The 26,286-nt window shown below is 44.0% G+C and overlaps 1 protein-coding gene across 1 annotated transcript in view; it reads right to left on the reverse strand.

The window, feature by feature from the left end:
• Window positions 1–26,286, reverse strand: part of LOC124546270 (transcriptional regulator ERG homolog) — a 290,203-nt gene that overhangs the window by 55,983 nt on the left and 207,934 nt on the right. The window contains exon 6 of the mRNA XM_047125024.1: window positions 7,431–7,639. Coding sequence (XP_046980980.1) covers window positions 7,431–7,639 — 209 coding nt within the window. The remainder of the gene's footprint in view (window positions 1–7,430; window positions 7,640–26,286) is intronic.

Genomic DNA, 26,286 nt, shown 5'->3' on the forward strand with positions numbered 1-26,286 from the left:
CAAGAAGGCACGGAGGCTTGCAGATATTGGCAAAGTAAAAGTACTCAAGATTTTGCTCGAAACTTTAGAGAGGAACATTCATGGCGAGTATCTTCGGTTTAGACCCGAAAAGAGTGTGTCACGAAATTTCAACAAAAGTTGACGAAACGAAACAGCCGAGATGACCAAAAAGTGTATGAACACATCCGTAGCAAATTAGAGAGGTCCGAGAGTGAGATGTTCATACTGAGGAACATGAGGGGCACCTCTGTTATTAGGTCTTACGTAGCGTGCCTCCGCTATTTCTCGGTGGTCGCTCAAGACTTCTCTTCTGAGCGCAATGACAGTCAGTCACTGTTGGCAGAGTCGTGGCCGGTTCAGAAATGTCGCCGTCTCAAGTGCACGGCACCATGAGCCGTTGTCTGTACCAGATCACACACATCCTCTGGCAATGACACACGTTAGAGGGCTACAGTAAAAGTCTGCCTGCAAATCTTCCGTTTGTCTCAACACAATTACTAAAATCGAAAAAATTTTCATCAGTAAGATGGTAGTATTATCGTTTTATTTTTTAATGGCATTGCTTGGCGGAAAAATTTAATTGTTTCACAATAATTTTTGCAAAAGAGCAGCTGTTGTCTGCTCAGCCCGCGTCCAAACAGATATATTTAGCTGGAACAAAGGCAAGACATTAAACGTGCTCTATTTATATTCTTTACAGCTGGCACGCTTACTTTTTATATCTGATATTAGGTGATATAATTCACGTAAGTTAACTTCAAATGTGGGCTGGCCGTATCAAACACTGTAAACTTCTCAGCGCGTTTGTAAGCATCGTCTCACTGTGAACAGCTGACATTTGCTCTCCTCTGATAGACGAATAGGCTCCCAGGCCATTTATGAAGGCATTATAGATTAAGAGGGGACGAAAGATGCATTGCACCTTACCAGTATTCACATCCAAAAAGCATCAACAGTGCTGAAAGTAACGTTCAGTGGCAGGGCACAGTATTAGGATCGAACTCCAAACGTTTCGATTTGTTTGACGTGTAACAATTCAGCCAGAAATCTGCATTATATTTATTGTCTAACCATGGCGGCTTTTTTTCGGCCAACACTGTTTAATAAAATTTATAAATATCATTTAGTAGTCACTATTAGTAAGTTAATTCAATTTGCAACATAATGTTGTAAATGTAACACGTTTCGAACAGTGTTAAGCTATACCTCTAGCAAACGAGGATGTTAACTACGGACGGGAGCACTAGCTCTGAGTATAGATGGAGGAAAAGCTTTTTGAAATGACCCATGGAACCATATTTTATTCTAAGGAAGGGAAACTTACATTTGGATGGCCGAACGGGGATTTCAGGCCTGCATCATAAACTTAATCATCAGTCTTCCATTAATAAGCAAAAATTATTTTCACTTATTTCCTATTAACAGCATTGTTTCAAAAGTTGATTAGCAAAACATTTGCTGAGAAAGATTCATGTCGAGTCTTCAAGAGAGTATTTCTTCAAGAACAAAGCAGAGGTTAAAAGTACGAGGGGACATTATTCTGATAGACCAACTAATTGTCACTGAATGCTGCACTAAATTTTAAACTGACAAATATAGGTGACACTATTTTTAAACACACTCTGTAAAGACTCGCCGGCCGCGGTGGCCAGGCGGTTCTAGGCTCTTCAGTCCGGAACCGCGCGACTGCCACGGTCGCAGGTTCGAATTCTGCCTTGGGCATGGATGTGTGTGATGTCCTTAGGTTAGTTAGGTTTAAGTAGTTCTAAGTTATAGGGGACTGATGACCTCAGCTGTTACGTCCCATAGTGCTCAGAGACATTTGAACCATTTTTTTTTTTTTGTAGACACTCTTTAAACAAAGCAAGGAAAGTTCTACCGATCGTTCAATTGCTCGACAGTAGAAACCCGCTCTTTGGTGACGCAGCTATTCGACAAGCACTGTGTGAATGTTCTGATCGTTGGAAAATCTCCTTTCCCTTATATGTTCTTTCAACTTGATGGACAGACGTAAATCGCGTGGTGCAAGACTTTCCTTCCCGATCAGTATCACTCACAAATGGTTCAAATGGCTCTGAGCACTGTGGGACTTAACATTTGAGGTCATCAGTCCCTTAGGACTTAGAACTACTTAAACCTAAATAACCGAAGGACATCACACACATCCATGCCCGAGGCAGGATTCGAACCTGCAACCGTAGCGGTCGCGCAGTTCCGGACTGAAGCGCCTAGAACCGCTCGGCCACAGCGGCCGGCGAACCACCAGCATATGTAACCAGATTCGTTGTTATGATTGTATAGATTTTTAAGAAGAGGAGAAGGACGAGACTAGTTTTTAACTACCCGTCGACAACGAAGTCATTATAGATCGAGCACGAGCTCGGATTAGGAAAGCATGGGGAAGGTACTGGGCTGCACCCTTTAAAAGGAACCATCCCGGCATTCGCGTGAAGCGATTGAGGGAAATCACGGAAAACCTAAATCAGTATGGACGAATGCGGATCTTTAAGAAGGTGCCGGCAGATCAAGTGCTGATGCTCTGAACACTTCTTAGGTTGGTGGCTCTTATGCAGAGTAAATGATGTGAGGTACAAAATTATCCGTTATAGTCTGCAGTAAGTTAGTCAATATAACTGCTAAATTAATGAAACTGCGAGCAGTTCGCATCGCCAGCATTCAATACTTTATTCCTTTAACTCGCCCACTCCGCATTCGTTATTGCAGATCTTCACTGTATCTTACGGTTCACTTTACATACTATTAGATGTCGTGCTATTGTCAACCATAGAAATTTCCTACTTCCGTGAAGAAGCAAATAAAGCTAGAGCCTAGGAATCACATTCATACGATGCACCGCATGATTCATTTACCTAGAGCTATCTCAAAATAAGCATCAGTTTCTTTCAGATGAATCATAAAGTTCTACTACTGAGATTTTCTTTGGTGTTTTATAAGACGTCTGATTACTATCTAAGGACCAGGGGTAACCGCAACAGCTTATACGCGTTATATTGCGATGATGGTTATGGCTCATTCACCGCAAGTCTTTTAACCGAAGCTTATTGCACTGAAGTAGGTCAAGCGGCAAATGACGTGAGCAGAAGCAGTTCAGGCGTATATGCTTCCACCACAGGTGAAGCGAAGAAATTACGTGACGTGTAATGAAAAAATGCAGAAAAACGCTTAGCTACATGTATTGCATGTTACTTCTTAGCCAATGTTAGTTACACGTCATTTTTGTTAAACAACCAGACATATGACAGAGGCATACGTGAGTGTTGCAGTATTTAATATAACTACGAATTTATGATGCAATAAGATTGAGAAAGAATGGTTAAAGTACGTGTGAGATAGAGTGCTAGAGAGTTCAAGAAGAAATTGGCACAGAGTTATTTGAGGATTTCTTCCATAATTCGGGTAAGCTGATTTCGGGAAACTTCGGAAAACCTAGATGATAGTGCCTTTAACCACGGAGCCTTCTGGCTTGCTTTTAATGGGTGAGTCTTGTACTGGTTACTTCCTGTCGAACATACGCGGACACTTAATAATATTTGAAACTAACTGCAGAACAGGAAGAAGCAAAATTCGCATAGCCATCTCTAGCATTCTGCTATTGGCTGAAGCTTACAAACGCATCAGAAATCCGTAACAAATACTACTCAACAATGAACCTGTCTTTGCGCTCTAATATGAGGGGAAAAGAGGAAATACACCGTGAGCTAAGGACAGTCCACCCACCCTTAAATAATACAAAGATAATTTAGTAATTCAGGAGGATCAGATATGAGAATGGGGAGATGTAAAAGAAACGTCGCAGTGCTGAACCTCGGAGAATTTACAAAAAAAAGCGGACAAATAGGAATAATAATATCTGAAAGGAAGAAAATCTTGTCTCTCTGAATTTATTTTTACGAATGTAGGATGTTTATATTAATTATGGGAAGAAGGAAACTGCATCAATGTCCCTATTGTATAAGTCATAAAAATTTTTAGTAGAAAACGTTGATAACTGTAAATGACATATGCGCGTAACTCCAAGAAGACCGTGTAAAGTTTCAAGCAGTGGAGTCTAAGGTGCAACCCGTGTGTGAAATCAGTGATGTTGTCTTAGTCGAATTCTCAAATGTACCCAGTCTATCACTCATCTCTTGAGAATATTATTGCTAGCTTGACGCAGTCACAAATACAAAAGGTTCGGGAATAACTCGATCGATATGAAACGATATTTTTCAATTCAGTCTTGTTATCAAAGAAACTGAATAAACGGCACTGTGTATTGAAGACGTTTTAAATCGTAAATTAGGCTTCAATTTCCAATAGCGAAAGGCTGAGTGTCAACAGTATGTAATGACAAGATCGTGCACCCATCTTTTCCTATCTGTGCTCGTACCCCACAGATTCAAATTTGTGTACTGTGGAATTCGCAGTCTTTAATTTATTATAACAGATAACCGAATTTGGCTTTACAGCCATCATCAAATTTTAAAAAAATAGCGGTTCAGAGTCCTGTGTGCGAAAGGGGCCTCATATAATAATCAGATCTGTAGTTTACCTGAAGCGCACATCTGCGTCTGTTACTTCATCTACGAGACTATCGGAAATCAAATTGCACTTTCGCTCCTGTCAGAAAGGTATGAATATTTGAAATATTTGTCGCAGACTTGTTCTTTTCTTTATTATTCATTAAGAAAACGTTTGACAGTAAAAACTGTACTCAAAAAAATTTATTGTTTTTGTGGGTGCCAATGATACTATTCAGATTGTGTGTCGCAGAAAACAACCCTGAAATGCTGTTCCCAGAAGTTGTTTTATGAATATATTTGGCTGAGTCTTGGTTTCAGTAAGAGGGAGAAATCTTGTATTTAAAAATTCCTAACTGTCCTTTTGTCTACCGGAGAAGGTTCCTCAATGGCTGAGGTGCACTAAGAAAGAGGATAACGTCTTTCTTACTCTGCTGACGCCAGTTCGATGAATCTGTACGCCGATTATTGAGAAAGAAAACTTTATCATTCATGACTATATGGAAATACGTATCGCGGAAATGTCAACTTGATACACTCGGCAGATAAAGAAGAATCTAATCTAATAAGACCAACGTTATGTACATTAAGGCTATTGCTAATCATAACTAATGTGACTTTTCAGCTTATGGTACAAGGTAATAATTCCAAAAGAAAACAGTATTACTCGTGTTGTAAATAAAAACTGCCTTTTCTTGATCCAATGTACACTTCTGGAAATTGAAATAAGAACACCGTGAATTCATTGTCCCAGGAAGGGGAAACTTTATTGACACATTCCTGGGGTCAGATACATCACATGATCACACTGACAGAACCACAGGCACATAGACACAGGCAACAGAGCATGCACAATGTCGGCACTAGTACAGTGTATATCCACCTTTCGCAGCAATGCAGGCTGCTATTCTCCCATGGAGACGATCGTAGAGATCCTGGATGTAGTCCTGTGGAACGGCTTGCCATGCCATTTCCACCTGGCGCCTCAGTTGGACCAGCGTTCGTGCTGGACGTGCAGACCGCGTGAGACGACGCTTCATCCAGTCCCAAACATGCTCAATGGGGGACAGATCCGGAGATCTTGCTGGCCAGGGTAGTTGACTTACACCTTCTAGAGCACGTTGAGTGGCACGGGATACATGCGGACGTGCATTGTCCTGTTGGAACAGCAAGTTCCCTTCCCGGTCTAGGAATGGTAGAACGATGGGTTCGATGTCGGTTTGGATGTACCGTGCACTATTCAGCGTCCCCTCGACGATCACCAGTGGTGTACGGCCAGTGTAGGAGATCGCTCCCCACACCATGATGCCGGGTGTTGGCCCTGTGTGCCTCGGTCGTATGCAGTCCTGATTGTGGCGCTCACCTGCACGGCGCCAAACACGCATACGACCATCATTGGCACCAAGGCAGAAGCGACTCTCATCGCTGAAGACGACACGTCTCCATTCGTCCCTCCATTCACGCCTGTCGCGACACCACTGGAGGCGGGCTGCACGATGTTGGGGCGTGAGCGGAAGACGGCCTAACGGTGTGCGGGACCGTAGCCCAGCTTCATGGAGACGGTTGCGAATGGTCCTCGCCGATACCCCAGGAGCAACAGTGTCCCTAATTTGCTGGGAAGTGGCGGTGCGGTCCCCTACGGCACTGCGTAGGATCTTACGGTCTTGGCGTGCATCCGTGCGTCGCTGCGGTGCGGTCCCAGGTCGACGGGCACGTGCACCTTCCGCCGACCACTGGCGACAACATCGATGTACTGTGGAGACCTCACGCCCCACGTGTTGAGCAATTCGGCGGTACGTCCACCCGGCCTCCCGCATGCCCACTATACGCCCTCGCTCAAAGTCCGTCAACTGCACATACGGTTCACGTCCACGCTGTCGCGGCATGCTACCAGTGTTAAAGACTGCGATGGAGCTCCGTATGCCACGGCAAACTGGCTGACACTGACGGCGGCGGTGCACAAATGCTGCGCAGCTAGCGCCATTCGAAGGCCAACACCGCGGTTCCTGGTGTGTCCGCTGTGCCGTGCGTGTGATCATTGCTTGTACAGCCCTCTCGCAGTGTCCGGAGCAAGTATGGTGGGTCTGACACACCGGTGTCAATGTGTTCTTTTTTCCATTTCCAGGAGTGTATTTTATTTCTTCCAGACGCGTTTCGCGTTTTACTTTAAGGCATCTTCAGTGGAATCTAGAATGATACAGTTTTGTTTTGATATGCGATACTTGTAGAGTATAAAACAGTTCAAGTCTTGTTTTTTACGTAAGTAAGTGATTAATTACAGTTATTCGCGGTCGTGGCTGACATCTGCGTTTCTTGTCATCTTGCCACCCGCTGGAGGTCGCACTATAACTTCACTTACGAAAAATATGCACGATTTCATGTTACTAACTTTTTTCTTCACAATTTACGTATTTTTTGCGCTAGTTGCTGTGCAGCCGTATTAGTCTCCTGTCACTAGTTGTAGCTATTTTAACGAAAACTGTGATTTGAAAAGCGAATAACTGCAAATAATCACTTATTTACGTAAAAAAAGACGTGTACTATTCTACAAACAGTTCTACAAACATCGCATATCCAAACAAGACTGTATCATTCTAGATTCCACTGAAGATGCCGTGAAGTAAAAGGCGAAACGCGTTTGGAAGAAATAAAATACATTGCAATTACATTTTTGTTTACAAATCGAATATATCTGTGCTTGCTGCGGATGATGGCCACGCTAAAAAACTTGTGTGTAAAACAGTCTTGTTTGCAATAAAATGATTATTTTTCAACACAGACTTTTTTCTTTTTCAAATAACTTGTAACAGTTGCTAAGGTGATTTCACATACAACAGAAATATTCAGAGACGTGAGCAGTGGTAACGTGTTGCAGAGTTCGTGACGCTGTGAAGCGGCGAGGGTACGTACCCGAGGAGGAAGGTATGGCGGCGTGCGGGCTCATGAAGTTGAGCTTGGTGCTGTGGTGGTAGCTGGACATGAACAGGTCCGACTGGTACTTGTAGGCCGCGGGGTCGGCCGTCGCGGGCTGCGTCGCCGCCGCCAGGCCCTGGAAGTCGAACTTGTAGGCGTACCGCTTCCCGTGCACCTTCGTCATGATGTTCTTGTCGTAGTAGTACCTGCCGACACCACACGGGCAAAACGCTGTCACTCGCAGTTTCTGCTGTGCAGTCCAACAACTATAGGCACGACTGTGTTACTGTCGCTGTCGTGCGACATCCTGCGATATCTGGATTCTTTCTGGAGAAACATAAATCTGAAATTACTGTATCAGCATATCAAAGACTATAGTTTATGCAGTGGAGAAGAAGCGTTGGAGAAAGTTTCGTTTCAATCATCCTGTCGTGTTATACAGGGTAGAGGAAAAGGGCATGGTAAAAATGCCGGAGCAGGTTACACGGCATCGAATGGAGCAAAATTTTCCAGATAACAACGGGTCGGAATTGCACATCTGTTGAGATACGGCCAAAGGACAACAGTCAATCAGCTACGATCGCGCGGAAGTTTGACCAAGAGAGCGTGTTCGGTTGTGTCCTAGCAGTGTGAGGTGGTTTGGGTGCGGTGGTGTCCAAGGGTGGCATCCCTGTTTGCCCCATTTAGCACCACTTGGCTCTTGTGTGTGCTGTTCTATGAAATTCCGCATCTAACAGACATCAGTACCCGTGAAGAGCTGATATTAATAACTTTAGATCACGAAAATAATTTTAATTTGCTAGAGATTTTCGAAGGGCTGTGATAATCATTTTGTAATAAATGGTTAACTTTGTGACGGTGTTGGAGTCAGAAATTTCGAGATTTTCTGTAAAGATGTGGTTTGCATTGAAAAAGAAAGTTTAAAATTTACTTTGTTCCTTTCTTTTTCACCTTCGTCTGAGGTGAAATAAAATATCATTCGTGCTCTCTGTACATTATCAAAAATTAAAAACGTTGAGCTATTCTAGGTAATTATTTCACGTTTCTTATCCATAGTCTTTCGTGGCTGACGAAAAAAAGGAGTATTTAGGAACAATGCGATTTTCATGAATTCCTGAATTAACTTGGTAGACATAATCACTCAGAAAATCGTAGAGAGATTATCAATAGAACAGCACTAATCGGAGAAAGTGTTACGAGTGATGTTAATTTTTCTAATCAGTTAGAAAATTCGCTGAAGACTATCCGGGTACTGAGCAGCCCTCAATAATTTCGGACGTCATGAAAAGAGTTCTCTTTACAGTGCGCTAAATTTAGTTATCACCCACGTAACAGCAGAGACAGGATTCATTCATTCGAGTGTGCTGGAAAAACTTAAAATGCTTCGGATTCGCACAAAATTTTGTGCAATCGTTGCTGGAAGATGATTGGGGACAAATAGACGCTTCAATCAATGAAGATCTATCGAACTCTACTAACGGATATAACAGCTTCCTCAAATACATATCAAATAGGAATGAAAGACAAGTCTGCTAGAATGATGTGGAAAACGATGTAAAGTCGTACAGTGAGACGGAAATTTATTGGTGTCTAGACCGAATGGAGCTCATCAAACATTCTCACAAGCGATAGTGATATCTGTCCCATTTGTCTGACTGCAGTCGTGTTTTTCACATAGAAAACCGAAACAATGAATAATCAATTTATTCAGGAGGTGTTTGATGCTCACGGAGGAGAAATTGGGAAAGAGACCGCAAACAATTTCCACCAACTGCTGGTTGTTCCGTTAGAACAATGTCCACCTAAAGTCAGCGGCTTTTATTCGTTGGTGTTTTGGTAGGAAGCCTGTAATTTATGTGCTTAGGTTGCGAAATTTGACGCTATTTGGCACAGTCAGATTTCATTTTGATTAGTCTAATTACGTTTGAAACCACCATCGGAGGACGTTGATACAGACCGTAGGTGCAATTAAGAAAATATCGATGCATGTACTTGTGACCATCCGACGACAGATGTGGCACGCATTCCAACATTGTAGGCACCGCTGGGAGCGCCGGCCAGAGTGGCTGAGCGGTTCTAGGCGCTACAGTCAGGAACCGCGCGACCGCTGAGGTCGCAGGTTCGAATCCTGCCTCGGGCATTGATGTGTGTGACGTCCTTAGGTTAGTTAGGTTTAAGTAGTTCTAAGTTCTAGGGGACTGATGACCTCAGAAGTTAAGTCCCATAGTGCTCAGTGCCATTTGAACCATTTTTGAACCGCTGGGAGCGATGTATAATCTCTGATACACTCTTTTTTTGAAACTAATAAAACTGATTACTTTTCATAATCTGCTGAATTGTTTGGTCGCTTAATTCTTCCACCTTCAACTTTCCATGTTTCGATACCACGGTTACGATCTCCTGTAGAAATATTGATATCTCTGTCCCTAGTTGTTAGGCCCGCATCTACGGTATAACAACCAACCAAAGGTGCTTCAACATGACACAGTATCTTCTCCATACGATACATGGTACTGGACTACAGCAATAACAGTGGCCCGACAATGACAGCTTGGATCATATTATCCACTTACATCTTTCTGGTTCAACAGATCCTCCTTCCATACAGAGACGTGAAACAGTTATTTTCCACAGAGTGCGGCTATATGAAGAATAGTGGTTTCTGAAGAAGGTCCCGGCAGTTGGATTGAAACATTAACTGCTGAAAACGGTCAAATGACACGGAAAAGCAACTCCGTAGATATTACGTGGACTGAAGCACCCACCAGAATTAACATGCTTACACAATATGTTAAATATATGTACTCCGCAAATCAGCGTGCATTGCGTGACGTAGACTAAAATTAACAAATGCTATCGATGAAACTTCCTGGCAGATTAAAACTGTGTGGCAGACCGAGTCTCGACCTCGGGACCTTTATCTTTCGCGGACAAGTGCTCCACCAACTGAGCTACTCAATCATGAGTCACGACCCTTCCTCAACGATTTACTTTCGTCAGTTTCTCCTTTCTTGCCGTGAAAGTAAAGGGCGTGATTCGAATCTCGGTCGGGTTCAAGTTTTAATCTGCTACGAAGTTTCGTATTAGCACAGACTGAAAATTCGTCCTGGAATGTTATCGATTTTCTTTCCTGTTCCATTCACGTATTAGGCAAGGGAAAATGACTATCTGTACGCGCTATATGCCTCTGTACGTGTTCTGATCTTGCTTACTTTATTGTCATAGTCCCTACGCGAGACATATTATCTTGCCAGGTAACAGCAGAACTAATACTCGTCTTTCTTCCAAGGATTGCCATTTATGTTCCCCACCCATTTCTGTTACTCTTTTGAACCGAACTGTACGTATCCTAACAGCTCATCTCCGAATTCCTTCGATGGCTGTTGTCATGTGTACTTCGTTTTTATTCATTTATCTTATGTCGTTTACAGAGGTAATCAATTCCATTCATTCAAGTATAAAACATATATGTATTAACAATTATAATAAATTGGCAAAAATAAACTTTTATTATAAATAAAACACAAAACATACTGAGTGTTTAATCGTGATTAGAATATTTAAACATTAATTAAAATATAGTTTTCATAGAGTACTTCAGGTCACAATGGGTGTCTGCCACAGTGCGCTGTCCAGTGAATTGGGCCTTTCAGTTGCATCACCTCTTGCTGCTAGCAGATCGTTATGCGTCCAATGGAATCGTTGACACTCCGATACTGTGTGCTGTTTGTCGCGGAGTGCTACAGTCGCATTTAGGGCTTTCAGCCATGTTCCACTTAAAGAGCACAACTTTCGTTCTGGTATGCCCCGCTCTTATTCCGATCAGACAGCTCCATGCTTTCCAAGACATACACATCCCTGGAAGTGGTTTCGTTGCATCTGTGTAGGGCGTGTAGTTGTAGTTCTGAAAGGATGCCCATCCTGATCTTCATTGCTCTTTCAAGTCATATGTAGGTGGAATGTGGTTCCAGATAGATTTCCTAGATTATAGGGTGGGGATTTCAGAGTATTATTTATTGACAGATCATTGGCGACTGTGATATCGCTGATCTTGCTCCACTCTTGAGTCACCTGTAGTTGTCACCATGGTGTGGAGGAGCAATATTCGAGAGAACAAATAGCTAAGGAAGAGTGTGGATTTGAGAGTTCCAGATATTACCTTCATTGTATCGTTAAGGAGTACATCTGCATCTTTGACCTGGAAATTTCTACTCCATACAGGAGAGCAATAATCAGCAGGAGAATAGACAATTGTTGTGCTGCTAAGCATAGTACCTTTGTGTGTGCTTCTCAGCAATTTATCTAACGAAGCCATTTGTGGTTATCAGTCTTCGTTGTGTGATTTCGAGATGCTTCTGAAAGATGAGGCAGCGACCTAGGTATATTCAAAGACACTTTGGGAACTGATTGTGTTTTACACTTCTACAATAAGCACGTTTAGTTCTGGAATCCGCATACTTCAGTTTTCTGAGTGTTCACTCACAACCCCCGCTCATTATGATATTACTTTTGGGTCCTAGATTATTACTGAGTATTCGGTCGCCTTGTTCACAGTCCTTAGATTGTGTGGCTATCGCCATGTCATCGACGTAAGAGAATTTTTCGCTGGAACATCAATTCTACATTGACTGAAGAGAAGTGGGGTTAGTACCGATCCCTGCGGTAATCTGTTCTTAATGCTGAAGGATTTGCTAGTGACATCTATGATTGCGACTTTGAAGCAGCAGTTTTTATGCATATTCTCCAGCAAATTTATCATTTTGAGAGTGGAACACTTTTGTTCATTTCGAGAATCAGGCTAACATACCATACGGTTAAGCTACTGTTAAGTAAATAAATGCCACAGACGTTTCCAGTTTCCAGTTTTCATTATATAAGGTTGGGATCAGAACTTGCTCACAACAGCTACGCACTATGAGGAACTCTGCCTTATAGGAAGGGACAGCACCATCAGTGTGTTGGTAAATTCTGTTAAACATTAGCGTTTCTAACAGCTCATAGTAGACACTTCGCAGTGTTATAGTACAATAGCTTTCTGAGTCATCTTATTGTTTTATGGGTTTTACAATGGTAAGCGCTTTCGATATCTTCAACTGCGTAGAAACTTGGGTGGTGCTGAAAACATCCAGGTAGAACTGTAGCGGTTTTACAGCCTTTTCTAGTTCGGTTCCTGTGAATGTAACAGAGACACTGGTTTGAGTATACAGTTCATTTATATGCCGCTTTACCTAATGTTTGAACTTAAGGACCAGGAGAACCTTTTCTGCTCGGGTTTTTATATACAGTAGCGCTCGAAAGTATTTTGCACAAAGCAGCAGTTACAATTACATAAAGATAAATGTGAAACAGAAAACAACTGCCAATGGATAAATGAAAAGTATGTTATTATAATTCATTTAGTACAAAACTAATTACATTTAGTTCAAACGAGGTCATCATATATCATAACAGTAATGACAATTCTTCTCGCTCAAAAGTAATTTGCAGGTCTAAGTGCGTAAGAATAAAGCAAAACCATTTTGGAATCTGAAGAAAAAATCAGTATTTGAATGCATGCCCATGGGCTTTGATCGCAACAGCACATATATTTGCCATTGAATCCACAATCTTTTATAATACATAAATTAGGAATTTTAACCAATCGTCCAATAAGGCAGCAGCAAACTTATCTTTATTTGAATAGCATCTACGACGAACACGTCGATCCAATGCACCCCGGAGGTGTTCAACGGCATTTAGATCCGGAAGAGCAGTTACCTGGAGCATCATAGCTTTCAAAATTTTGTGAAATACACTGACAGGCAAAAAAATCTCAATATCAAGAAGGAGTTGCGCGTCATAAACGAAAGCTGGTACGCGTGTTTCTACATATGAAAGACGATGTCTCTTCAAATTTCGAGACAGTCGCGTAAGAGTGGCGCTGGTAGTACCATTATGAGGACTCACATCAGGTTTCCTTTAAATACGGGCCGTAACAGTCGTGAGCATTAGTTACCTTTGAGGTTGGACGTGGCGAGTTGATGATAGTAAAGAATGCCTTTAAGGGGACAAGGAAGCCATTGTCAGCACCTCACTGAGTATGAACGAGGTCGTGTAACAAGACTAAGGGAAGTTGGATATTCATTCTGCGATACTGCAGAAAGACTTGGCAGGAATGTAGCCGATGTACATGATCGCTGGCAGTGGTGGTCACGAGAAAGTAGGGTCGCAAGACAGCCGCGTGGCATTAACGAGAGGGAGGACTATCGTGTTTGGCGTATGGCTCTTGTCCATCGCACTGCATCTGCAGCTGCAGTATGAGCAGCAGTTGACACCACAGTGACGTACGGAACTGTTAAAAATCGGTTACTTCAAGGACAGCTCCGAGACAGACGCCCTGTAACGTCCATTCCAGTGTTCCCAAGCCGCCGCCATTTGCGACTTCAGTGGTGTCAAGAGGGAGATCATTGGAGGCCACGGTGGAGGTCTGTCGTGTATTATGATGAAAGCTGGCTTTGCGTCTGTGCCACCGATGGCCGTTTGCTGGTTAGAAGAAGGGTAATTGAGGGCCTGCAACCAACCTGTCTGTGTGCTAGGCATACTGGGGCTAAGCTTTGAGTCTTGGTCTGTGGTGGGATTTCTTATGACAACAGAAGCGAGCGCATGGTTATCCCAAGCACCCTGACTGCAAACTTGTACGTCAGTCCGATAATTCGACCAGTTGTACTGGCATTCATGAACAGCGTTCCAGAGAATGTTCTCCAACAGGATAACGCCCGCCCACATACTGCTGTTGACCCAAAATGCTCTACAGAATGTTGACATGTCCCTTGGTATGTTCTATTATCAGATCTGTCTTCAATCGAGCATACGTGGGACATCATCGGAAGACAACTCTAGCATCACCCAAACCTGTATTAATCGTCGTCGTATAGAGGGCTAAGTGCAACTGTCATAGTACCCCACCCCGCAAACTGACGTCCGGCACCTGTACAACACAATGCATGCACGTTTGCATGCTTGCATTCAACATACGGAGGTTTACACCGGTTATTAATGTACTACAATTTCACATTTGCAATGGGTTATATCGCGTTTACATTGAAACGGTACTGTATGTACCGTTCCATGATTAAATTTGATGTTTTGCAATTGTACCTTCTTAAAAGGACAGCATCATCGATAGATATTCACGAGTGCGGCCACTTGCCGTTTTTCTCTCAATCGTAACGCGGCCCCACCTTGGGTGAAATGAAACTCCCATGATGTAGGATGGAAAATTGATTTATTATGTAGTAGAATATTTCTTTAATGTTAATATGTTCACGCACGTGACATATCCTTTACAACCTATTCCCATCTTTCCTGAAGCGATGTCAGCCATTAGTTTGGAAGCAGGCAACTCTTGGTAGACTGTAGTGGTGCCAACTTTGTTTCCTTGGGCTTGAGTGGCAGAGATCGACCACTGGCAAAACTTTGTCAGAGAGAATGTGAGAACATAGGGTTTAGCGGGGAGAGGTTGGTGAGGCTACCCCCTCCACCGAATACCAGAGGCCTTCCGGAGCTCCGCCATGGTAAGGGGCTGTTCTGAGAAGAAAGGGTAAGCGAGTGGACGTACCTTCAGAATATCCATCTCGATTGGTAATGGAAAAAGGTATTGGAATACTAGATATTTGTGACTAACCTACTCTTTTTCAGCCCAGCGTCGAATAGGCAAACCAATGATTCCGCTCATGGTTATTTTGATTATTTTCTGTTGTATGGTTTTTGTGTATTGAAAGTGATATATGTATGTCTTTGTGTTCACGCCACGTGGTAGGCAACGTTGGGCTTTGATAGCGAAATTGTCCATCTATACGATAGAGTTAGGTAACAAACCGTGTGACTTTCAATTTATTTATGAGTGTTAGGAATTTTGGAAGGGTTTATTGATTGTTAATGTGTGGTTTCTGTGTTATACAAATAGGGGCCAAGTGCTCCACGTGTGACGAACTAGTAATGAGGCAGCTACGCTCGCCTATAGAGAAACTCGAGTAGAAGCAACAGAGTATTTAAATAAACTGCTACCGACTCACGGTAGAGGCATTTACACAGTTACAACCGTTTGATTAAAATCTTGTAAGCATGTGGAAAGCCACTTTGAACCCACGTGGTCATAGCCACGACGTGCACATGCAGTATCCTTTGATACTGGCTAAATTCTAACTGAAGCTGTTATACAGTACAGAACAGGAGTATAGAAAAGAAAGCTTTATCGTCTAAATGTCAAGCCGATCTTTGTCCTCACCCCATTGGATGCCAGTATTGAATCTGTGCACTAGGTGCAAGTTTGAGCTCTTGTCTATCCTGTCCTATATGTTTTAATATTAAAGTAGCGGGAAAATTACTAGTGGCTGATGAGATGCAATCCCGTCTGTTAAGAATTCCACCTTTCCCAGAAATAGCGTGCGTGTTGCGTGCAGTTGTGTAAAATAATAAGAGGCCTCACCTCCACCTAACATTATATTAAATTATGAAAGAAATAAAGCAAATTTATTCAGAATAACTTCAGTATGCTATGCTTGAACAAACCCGATGCCCCTTTAACAATTATAAATATTAATGGCACAGACGGCCAATAGGTATGCTGCGTTCTATGACTCCTTCACTGGTCCCTTCAAAAGAATCCGTTGCGCATTATTCGTGTTCAGTATCCACACCCACAGAGGGCTGTAATACAGATGAAGGAGGTTTCTGAGAACCTATGACAGAGAAAAGTAAAATATCCCTAAACATACCTATAACTAAGAATAGATAATTTCCCCACAAACAGATAACTTTTAATGAAGGCAACTTCTGCCAAAATCTGTTTCAAGTAATATACCCCAAGCGACGGTCCCTTTTGAACATTAACCTGTGATCTTGCAATGTTAAGCACTTAAATATGTTACATAGACAAGCGTATTCCAGAAATTTCATACTCTAAATCAGTTGTTTCTCGGCGTTGTGATTTGTTTTCGTCAGTGTGCTTGTTCAGTGCTACGCCACTACGTCCAGCTAACGGGTGCCATCGTCGCCGCTCCGTCGTGAGCTGATCAAGACACGTGCCCCTACCGGCGGCCGCGCGGCCCTGGGCCTACGGAAGACGCGCGCGGCTGGCCCGTTGTGCCGGCGGCGTATCGGCGTATGCAGCGGAGCAATTTCCTGGCGGCGTCGCTTCCGTCGCAATTAGGCGGCCACCGACACCAGGGCAGGGCCGGCCAATCACGGCCGCTAACGAGCGCGCCGTATTTTTCGCGCCGTGGCTTGTTTATCTGCAGTTGGCGCGCGCCGCCCCCGGGAACGGCCGCTTCAATCCGATTAGCCCGGCTAATGGGCAATCAAGCGGGGCGCGGCCTGCGTCGGACTGCGCCTGGTCCTACGCCCCCGCGCCGTGTGCAGCCGGGCCAGCGCCCGCGCCGTGATGGACTTTTAAGTGCCACCTCGCGCTGCCACGCCACCGCTCGGCCGCGCGACTTATTTCGAGAGCGCGTGTCGCACAGGCAACTTTTAAGCCTTCGAGTGCCCCTTGCTCGACCGCTGAGACTAATAGCATCCGGATGCGACTGCTTCGTTCCCCGACCGGCGCTGGCAGCGGACGATTGGATGTCCGCCCTTTTAACTTTTCCCCTACGGAGCTTTTTTCCCCTTCATCTCCTCCATCTGTTGAGCATTCGCATCTATAACATCCGTTTGGCATCATTGCTACTTCTTATACTCCTCTCTCAGGCTCCAGGAGACTTGTATAAGAAATGAAACACGTTATGTATCTCGAAACGATTTCGAATTACGAGGAGTGTTCAATAAGCAATGCAAAATTTTTTTTTCGGCCGGTTTCGGTTCAAAAAATTGAGAATTTGTTGTGGAACACCTTCAGCCCCTACAGTTTCATGAAGTTTCATGAAGTTTCGAAGCGGAGCTAAGCGTACCGCTCAAAATGGTGTCTGTAACGGAGGAGTGTCCCAAGCACAGAGCTGTCATTGAGTTTCTTTAGGCGGAAAACCAGAGCATCTCAAATATTCCTAGGTGCTTGCAGAGTGTGTATGGAGACCTGGCAGTGAACAAAAGCACGGTGAGTCGTTGGGAAAAGCACCTGTCAACGTCGCAACAGGGTAGCGCAATCCTGTCCGATCTCCCACGTGCCGGCCAGCCACGCACGGCTCCTACTCCTGGGATGCTGGAACGTGTGGACACTCTCATTCGAGGTGGTAGATGCATCACAATCTAACACCTCACTGCTCAGCTGCACGTTTCTGTTGGTAGTGCTGACACATTCGTCCTCCAGTTAGCGTACTCAGAGGTGTTTGCCCGTTGGGTTTCTCGCCGCCTAACACAAGACCATAAAAGCAATGAAGGACCATCGTGAGGAGTTGCTTGCGCGTTTAGAGGCTGATCGTGTCAATTTTTTGTCGAACATCGTCACGTGCTATGAAAAATTTGTTCATCACTTCGAACAGGGAACAAAACGGCAATCCTTGGAGGTGGCACCATACCACCTCTCCTCCGAAGAAAAAGTTCAAAGCCACACACTCAACCGATAAAGTCATGGCGATGGTCTTCTGAGAGTCGGGAAGGGTTGTTCTGTTCGATGATCTCCCTCATAGTGCGACGATCAATTCTGAAGTGTATTGTGGTACCCTCGGGATATTGAAGAAACGACTTCAGCTTGTTCGTCGCCACAAAAATACAAAAGAAGTTCTCCTTCTCTATGACAACGCAAGATATCACACAACTCTGCACACCCAAGCAGAGCTCACGACACTTCATTGGACTGTTCAACCACCTCTACAGGAGGGACCTCGCATCTTCCGACTTCCATCTGTTTGAGCCAGTGAAGCATGTGCTCTGCGGAAAGCAGCCCGTGGATGATGGTTAGGTTATTGATGCAGCAAGACGTTGGATCCGAAGTCGGCCAGTAGAGTGATGCAAGGATCCCTCCCAGTAACGTAGCGTAAGACCGTCGCTTTGATCGGAGATGACGTTGAAATATAGGGTCTTGTAACCAAAGAGTAAGGAATAATACGGTGTTTTGGGATCATGAATGAAACCAACTTGCTTTCAGAAAAAATTGTGTTGCATTACTTATTAAATACCCCTCGTGTTTATGAGTCAAACGCCTCATTAATTAACCACTTGGGCTGCTTTGTTTCTCAGTCTAAACAAATCGCTAAAAACCGTTTTGCATCACCTACATTCCTGCGAATATATGACACATTAAATGCACAGGATAGCAAGGAATGAACGAACAGAATTTACTGTGAAATAAAAACAAAGCAATAACCAAAACGAGGGCATTCTGTTCGAAAGTGTGCGTATGTGAAACCAAAATCTAGGACTTGGTAACATTCCGCAACGTGTTTCTCCAGCCGGTGCCGTGCAGTATGCTACGTTCATTGTTGTCGACGATGACTCTCCTCAGGACATCCAGTATCTGACAGGAGCTCGTGCGACGACGCACTCAGAGTTCCACTTGGTCCGGAAAGTGATCAGCCCGTTGTATGTTCCACTCCATTGATTTATGCCTACTGGAGACAGGTGTTCACGAGCTGGACGCTGTGTATTTGTGCAGTATCGTCTTGAAAGACGAACTCGTAGTCAAAATGTGGACTGCAGGGCTGGACAGTATGTTGGAGGATCAAGTCCCGGAACTGCACGGCCATCAAATTACCCTCGATAGCGTTGAGGAGAATCGGACACAAATCTTGACTGACTCAACTTACTACAGAAACCACGCAGCTTCATGTCTAAGAGGTACGTTGCGCCTCTACACTCTTCTACAACGATCGTCAGATGTCAGACAAATATTGCAAATATTGCGATGTCAGTGATCCAGGTTCATTTTTACAGTTTCCTTTACCTGACTTGTTCGCGTCCTTTGTGCTGGGGGATTTGTACTCTTGTTCGTAACAAGCGACTGGAACCCAAGCGTATCATGTTAAAGACGATTTCGTACCGTCTGATTCGACACAGCCCCCCCCCCCCTCCCCCAGTTGCCTCAAAAAGGCAGAGTGCAGTACTGTTGAATTCTTCTCGGGGTGTCTATCAGCCGTAATTATAGGCAGCAGCCATCAACTAGTTTTGTAAACCTCAGGCGACCACTACCAAGCTATTCTTCAGAGTTTTATATCGAACAACATCTACTGAATGTTCAAATGTCGTTGCTCTGGTGTGTGCCAATTCGGCGACGGCCAACTTCCCATGTTGGAACTGCCTTGTGACGCAGTCTGTGCCTGGAGTGACCCTATGACGTATGTTGACAGACAGAACGGTGTACCAAGCTCCATTGTGCCGTCGACGGTTGGAGACAAAAGTGCTCCATTAAAATGCACTGAGAATGCGGATTCAGTTCCAGTTCGACTACACATGTCGCTGAACGTAGCGATTTTCTGTGATCAAGCGAGTGTTGTGTAAGAGGTTTCCGATTTTAAAAAATGCACACACACATAAACTATGCAGTTCATAAACGTTTTTTCAGCAGTTTACGTACCGTCTTAACTGATGTAGGAAAACTGACAATCTCGATCTCTCTGCTACCTCTTTTCACTATCGAGTATATGCACTAGGCACGATACTGAAACCGCACCAATGACATTGTCACATTTCAGTGAAAAACAGTCAATAAAAGGCGTTCACGACTATTATAATGTTGTGCTACTGGTATTATTCTGCTCAGTGGATTGAGTCTGTGTTTGACTGCCAGTACAAATGAAGACTACCCCACTAACGTAAGGGTGTACTATGACGTGGAATTAATCTTCCCCCCTGCAGCGGAACCTACGTTGCTCCAAAGCTACCTACCAGATTAAAACTGTGTGATGGACTGGTACACGATCCCTGAAACTTGACTTTTCGGAAACTGGTAGAAGTGAAGCTATAACAACTGATCGTGAGTCCCGCTTGGACAGCTCAGTCGGTAAGAACATTGCCTGTGATAGGCAAGGTTCTGGATTCATATCCCAGTCCGGCACACAGTAATATCATGTAGTTTGGAGAAGTTAGCACACGAAAAAGATCATCTTTGATTTTGTGAAGTACGTTAGTCAACTTAAACATTATATTACAACTACGAGGTGCATTCAAGTTCTAAGGCCTCCTTTGCCAGCATATGCGGCTGAACACACCTCCCTCTGGCCCCTTCTCGATGTTCATCTCCTCCTTCCTTTCCTCCTGTGTCTGTCCATCTCATCCTCCCACTGCTACCTGTGTATCTTCTTCTCCACATCCTCTCTGTCTCTTCATCTCCTCCTCCCGTTCTCTTTATCCATTTCCTCCTCCCCTCCCTCTGACTATTCGCCTCCTCCTCTACCTTTCCATCTCTGTCTCCTCCTCTTCCTTTTCCAACTGCTCACTACCTCTATACACTTTCCACCTGTCCCATGCGTCTCTCCCTCCTCCCCCCTCTCTGTCCATTTCCTCCTCCCCCTCGCTCTGTTCATCCCCTCTTCTGTCCATCTCAATCTGTCTCCAGCTAAGCTCGTTGGTATGTGTAGTCTCTGCAATACAGTTCAGTAAAGCAGGCTGACACTACTCCCACAACATGCCTACCATGCAAGGCAGGCTAAACACCAGGGACTTGAAAAAATTACTTATTTTCCCCTGACATACTGACTGCTATACAATGCAGAAAGATAAAGCAGGCTGAAATTACTCCAACAAAACATGTGTATCATGGAGGCAGCCTACATGTCAGTACCCAGGATACCATTTCTTGTCACTGATATGTAGGCTGCCATGCAAACCACATTGATTTGATAGGCCAATACAGTTCCCACACAGCATGTCTGTCATGCAGGGCAGCCTATATGCCCACGAAAATAGAAACACATTTTCGCCCATATCTTCCTCCTTACTGGAGCTAGGAGGTTATAACCTCCACAATTCTGATATGCATGTGGCCTGATCTTTCCTTGTTGATATCGACCCAGGGGTTTTGGAGGAGATCCTGGACATACACATATATACTCTGCTTCATATATATGACAGATTACAGCAACAAGTTCGAAATAATGTAGTGTATTTTAAGTCCCATTTTATTTTAAGTCGGAACTTGCTACTGCAAATGTTATAGCAACATCATTCAGCCTTGAAGTTAGTTACGCCACATACGTGAGAAAGTTTCACTGAAGGTTTGTAGACATACTAAATCGATGGTTATGGAGGCTCAGTCATCCAAAGCATGTCATGTAAAGTGAAGTTTAATCCCATAGTTGCCTGTTCAGTATAGTGATTTACAGATTACAGTAAGTGGAACACAGTCAGTATAAAGAAAACGTTGTGGCATAGAAAAAAATATTATCCACATGTGTCAGCGTTTAAGAATGTAGGAAATGAGGAAAAGAAGGTACCTCTTTCCTAGAGACAATGAGAATTCCTTAAACAACAGACATGTTATTTGAAACCTAACATACATCTTGAATATATTTTATTGGCAAGCAACAATGTCATAGAATGCTTAGAAAAATGTGTCCACAGCCCATGGTCTAGTGGCTAGCGTTGCTGCCTCTGGATCATAGGGTCAAGGATTCGATTCCCAGCCGGGTTGAGGATATTCTCTAGGGACTGGGTGTTTGTGCTGTCCTCATCATCACCGTCATCATCATCATTATCATCATCATCATCACTCGTGACAGTGGCTAGATTGGACTGTGAAAAAAATAGGAATGTGTAAAAATTGTGACTTCGTACAGGTGCTGATGACCTCACAGTTGAGCATCCCACAAACCAAACATCATCATCGTCATCGCTTAGAAGGATGTATTACAGTTCTTCCTGTGTTGAAATTCTAAGAGTTGAACCGATGCACTGAAGTAACAGCTACGAGTAATTTCCAGGTAGCTTGTCAATAATAACTGCAAAAATCGAGCTGCCTCATGGGCGTCTCTCTCAGTCGCTCGTTCTGACAAACTCATCGCCCACAGAAAACAGTCCCTCAGGGCGCAAGTATAACGAGTCACAAAACAACGGTAATGATGAAAGAACTCGGTCGGCCATAGGTACCCTAGCATCCACTAAATAGTAGTGAAAGCAACTGCACGAAATTCAGAAAATAAGCAAAATATTTTTCTTATTCATATGTGTGCATTGTATCATATATTCTTTCATTTAATGAAGACACTCAGTAATGAAGGTGATGGGTTAACCTCATTCCAATCAAAATTTGGGGGTAATGAGGCAGGAAATTGTGAGGAAAAGACTTTCACTCTAATGGTCATTACATTAATGAGATCGGTAACGAGAACTTTTAGAATTTTTAATGAATGGCTCTGCTTTGGTCATTATGGAAACTTTCTTTCTTTCAGGTGCCTTATGCGTATTCAGTGGATAAAAGGACCAACTCAGTTTTGAAAGGATTATTTAAAATGTCTAATCTGAACTTCGGATTTCCATACAAATCAATAAGCTTTTAGTGTTTACTGCGCCATAGTGGAATACGTATTTTGCAGCAAGATGCAGTATTACGTACATCATACTGCACGTCAGTGGCCTGTTTCAAATATAAATTAAGAGCTGTAGACATAAACTTCCACTAAATTAACGCGCTAATGATGACGACGACGTCTTTGCACTCCCGACTGAGAAAAACGGTGAGACTCAAACAGCCAGTAGTACTATTAGTGACTAGTGCTACGAACTCAAGACATAGGTAAAGCAATATCTTCCCGTTGTTTGTTATAATTACTTACCTATGACTATAAAGGCAATGGTGTCGTTCATTCTGCGGTAACAGAGGCAGTATGCTTGGACACGCAAGAAATTGTTTGGAGTAAGGTCTTTAGGAACCTTTAGGCTTTGGTGTGACAGTACAGCAGGTCAGGAATTTTAAAATGATAACCTATTTAATTTTCAATGACAGCTGAGTTTTACATAACGTGGAGAAAATTCTCTGGAGCTTGCAAAATGGTTCAAATGGCTCTGAGCACTATGGGACTTAACATCTGTGGTCATCAGTCCCCTAGAACTTAGAACTACTTAAACCTAACTAACCTAAGGACATCACACACATCCATGCCCGAGGCAGGATTCGAACCTGCGACCGTAGCAGTCGTGCGGTTCCGGACTGAGCGCCTAGAACCGCTAAACCACCGAGGCCGGCTCTGGAGCTTGCAGCCAATTCAAGTGGTTTAACAAAATCTTTCGGTTGGGTATTCCTCGGCCATTGTCAAATGTTTTGTGGCTGTAGCTGAAGTCCTAATACAAAGCGAACATAAGTCCTCTTGAGAGACGAAGCAACCTTTACCAGAACTGGCACCATCCATCTGCATAATCGTTATATATGGGCTCTAGAAAAACCTCGGGAAATGCTTGAGGCCTCTCATCAGCATCGGTTCAGCATCCATGTGTGGGCAGGGATTCTTGGCGATTACATACTTGCACCGGTCATTAGTCCACAACGTCTCGAAGGAGGGTCCTGGGCTTCCTGTGGAATGCACTGCCTGGGCGGCTTGAGAGTGTGCCTTTGGCAATACGACAGGTTACGTTGTTTCTTCATGACAGAGGACCAGCCCGCTTCCGCATTACAGTTCGCCAACCACTTGACATCATCTTCCCCAGACATTGGATAGATCCTGTAGCATGGCTTGCTAGATCACCGGACTCAAGCTCTTTGGATTTTTACCTCTGTGGCACATAGAAAACGTTGTGTATGTTGAACCATTTCCTGATATCCAGACCCTTCAGCAACGTGTTCACAGTAGCTGTGACGCTATTCAGAGAGATGCCGAAACGGGCGAAAGTGCGGCAGTCCATGATGGGAGGTGTGAGCACGTACATTGCATCCTATCGAGGCCACTTTGAACGCCTGTTGTGACGTGGACGGGATGCAGCTCTGTACTGTGTTCCGGGACGATTTGTTGTCCTTGCACGCACACCGTGCATTTCCCGACCCATGTTAATAGGACTTTTTTTTCGTCATTCTCCAGTCAGGAATATGTATGTGCAGTTTGTCGGTTTTGTTAACGTTCACCCTGTATAGCCGCGATACACCCTGTGACTTCACATGCTGTCAAGGCCAGCGCCACATGTAATGTTTTGGTGGCAGGACGGCTCCGTCCGCTGCATCCTTTCGATGGCCGTGGCCGAAGCTGTGTGCAAGTGCAGGCCGCCGTCTTTATTGGAGGTCTCGCCAGAAATTTTTGTACCGATCGCTTATATGATAACGCTACCCGTCAAAGCTTTTTCCGTTTAACAACAGATATTTCGTCGAACGCAATTAGGCGAGCATGTCCTGCTTCCGCTGATTCCTCAAGATACCGTAGGCGGAGACACCTCTCTTCATCCATACGGCGCCGTTCAATAGTCAGCACAGTCTGTCCATCATAAAGCAGGCCACAACCATACCGTATTTTGTATATTCTTGTCGTCTGTGGTCTACATGATCTTTCATCGACATCATGAGCTGTGAACCTTTTGCTGGAAGCCTAAAGCCTGAATCGCTTTTATGCCTCTTTAGGAGCCGGCTAAGCTTTCCGCTTGGATATGAAAACGATTATCATTTCAGTGCAACCCACTTATAAGTAATTCAACCTACATTCTGGACATACGGAAAGATTATTGTGCGGTTCTCTCATTCATAAATCGTGTTTGAATCTTGTTTGTAAGAAAACCTCGTGTAAGGTGGAGAAACGACTACCAACAGTTGTTGACATTCCACGACGGTGAGATCGTGGCCTGTCGAGAATACAGTTAATCGCTCCGCGGTATTACTACTCCATTGGTTTTAGAAATGTAACAGGAACACCGTACTCAACGCGTTGCAGGATTTTAACTCCCCCATGCGACTAGCGCCCGCGATGACAGACATATGAGGACTGTTCGCAAAGTAAGGTACGATCGGTCGCTAAATGGAAACCACTGTGAAAAAGAAGAATGTTTTATTTGCAACAGTTAGTTACACCTTCCAGCTACTTCCCTACATAGTCGCCGCTTCGACTTAGACCTTTGTAACAGCAATGTACCAACTTCTCAGTACCCTTGTCAAAGAAGGCAGCCGCCTGTGCTGTCTGTAGCGCGTTGTCTGTGCCAAAATGTTGTCTTCATAGTCAGCGGTTCACGCAGGCAAAGATGAAACTCAGGCGGAGCCAATTACGGGCTGTATTGTGGGTGATCAAACATTTGCCATCGAAAACGCTGCAGAAGCATCTTCACTGGCCTTGTACAGCGCGTCCGTGAATTGTCATGAAGAAGGAAAGGCATAACAGTTATGTTATGTGGGCTGCACGGCATCAGGAAAAATCTCTCACAATGCCATCATACTTGGTGGGAGACATTATTTTCTAGGCATCTTCAAGTGCTCATTGTGCACTTAAAATTGAAATTAGGAACGTCACGTTATCAACGGGTGCACCACCCAAACAATCTATGCGAAGTTTCATTGGATTTTCAGTGTGGTTTCCATTTCGCGCCCGATCGTACCTTGGTTCAAATGGCTCTGAGCACTATGGGACTTAACATCTGAGGTCATCAGAACCCTAGAACTTAGAACTACTCAAACGTAACTAACCTAAGGTCAGCACACACATCCATGCCCGAGGCAGGTTTAGAACCTGCTACCGTAGCGGTCGCGCGGTTCCAGACTGAAGCGCCTAGAACTGCTCAGCCACAACGACCGGTCATCGGACCTTACTTTCCTTATAACACTCGTACGTTCGCTTGATCATGTCGGATCGTAGCTTGAATTGAGAAAATTGGTTTGTTTGCAGCAAAACAAATATGCACATAAGCGGTGCGACAATGTCCAGAGTATCATGAACTGTCAGGACGGGGACCATTGTTGAGTAGTAGCACGTCGCCATTTCAGACAAGTCCTGGTTCGGCGAGAAGCATCACGATGGAGGGACCCATCTGTGGACGCTCCAAT

Source organism: Schistocerca americana, chromosome 1, assembly GCF_021461395.2.
Source record: "Schistocerca americana isolate TAMUIC-IGC-003095 chromosome 1, iqSchAmer2.1, whole genome shotgun sequence".
NCBI classification, from domain to species: domain Eukaryota; kingdom Metazoa; phylum Arthropoda; class Insecta; order Orthoptera; family Acrididae; genus Schistocerca; species Schistocerca americana.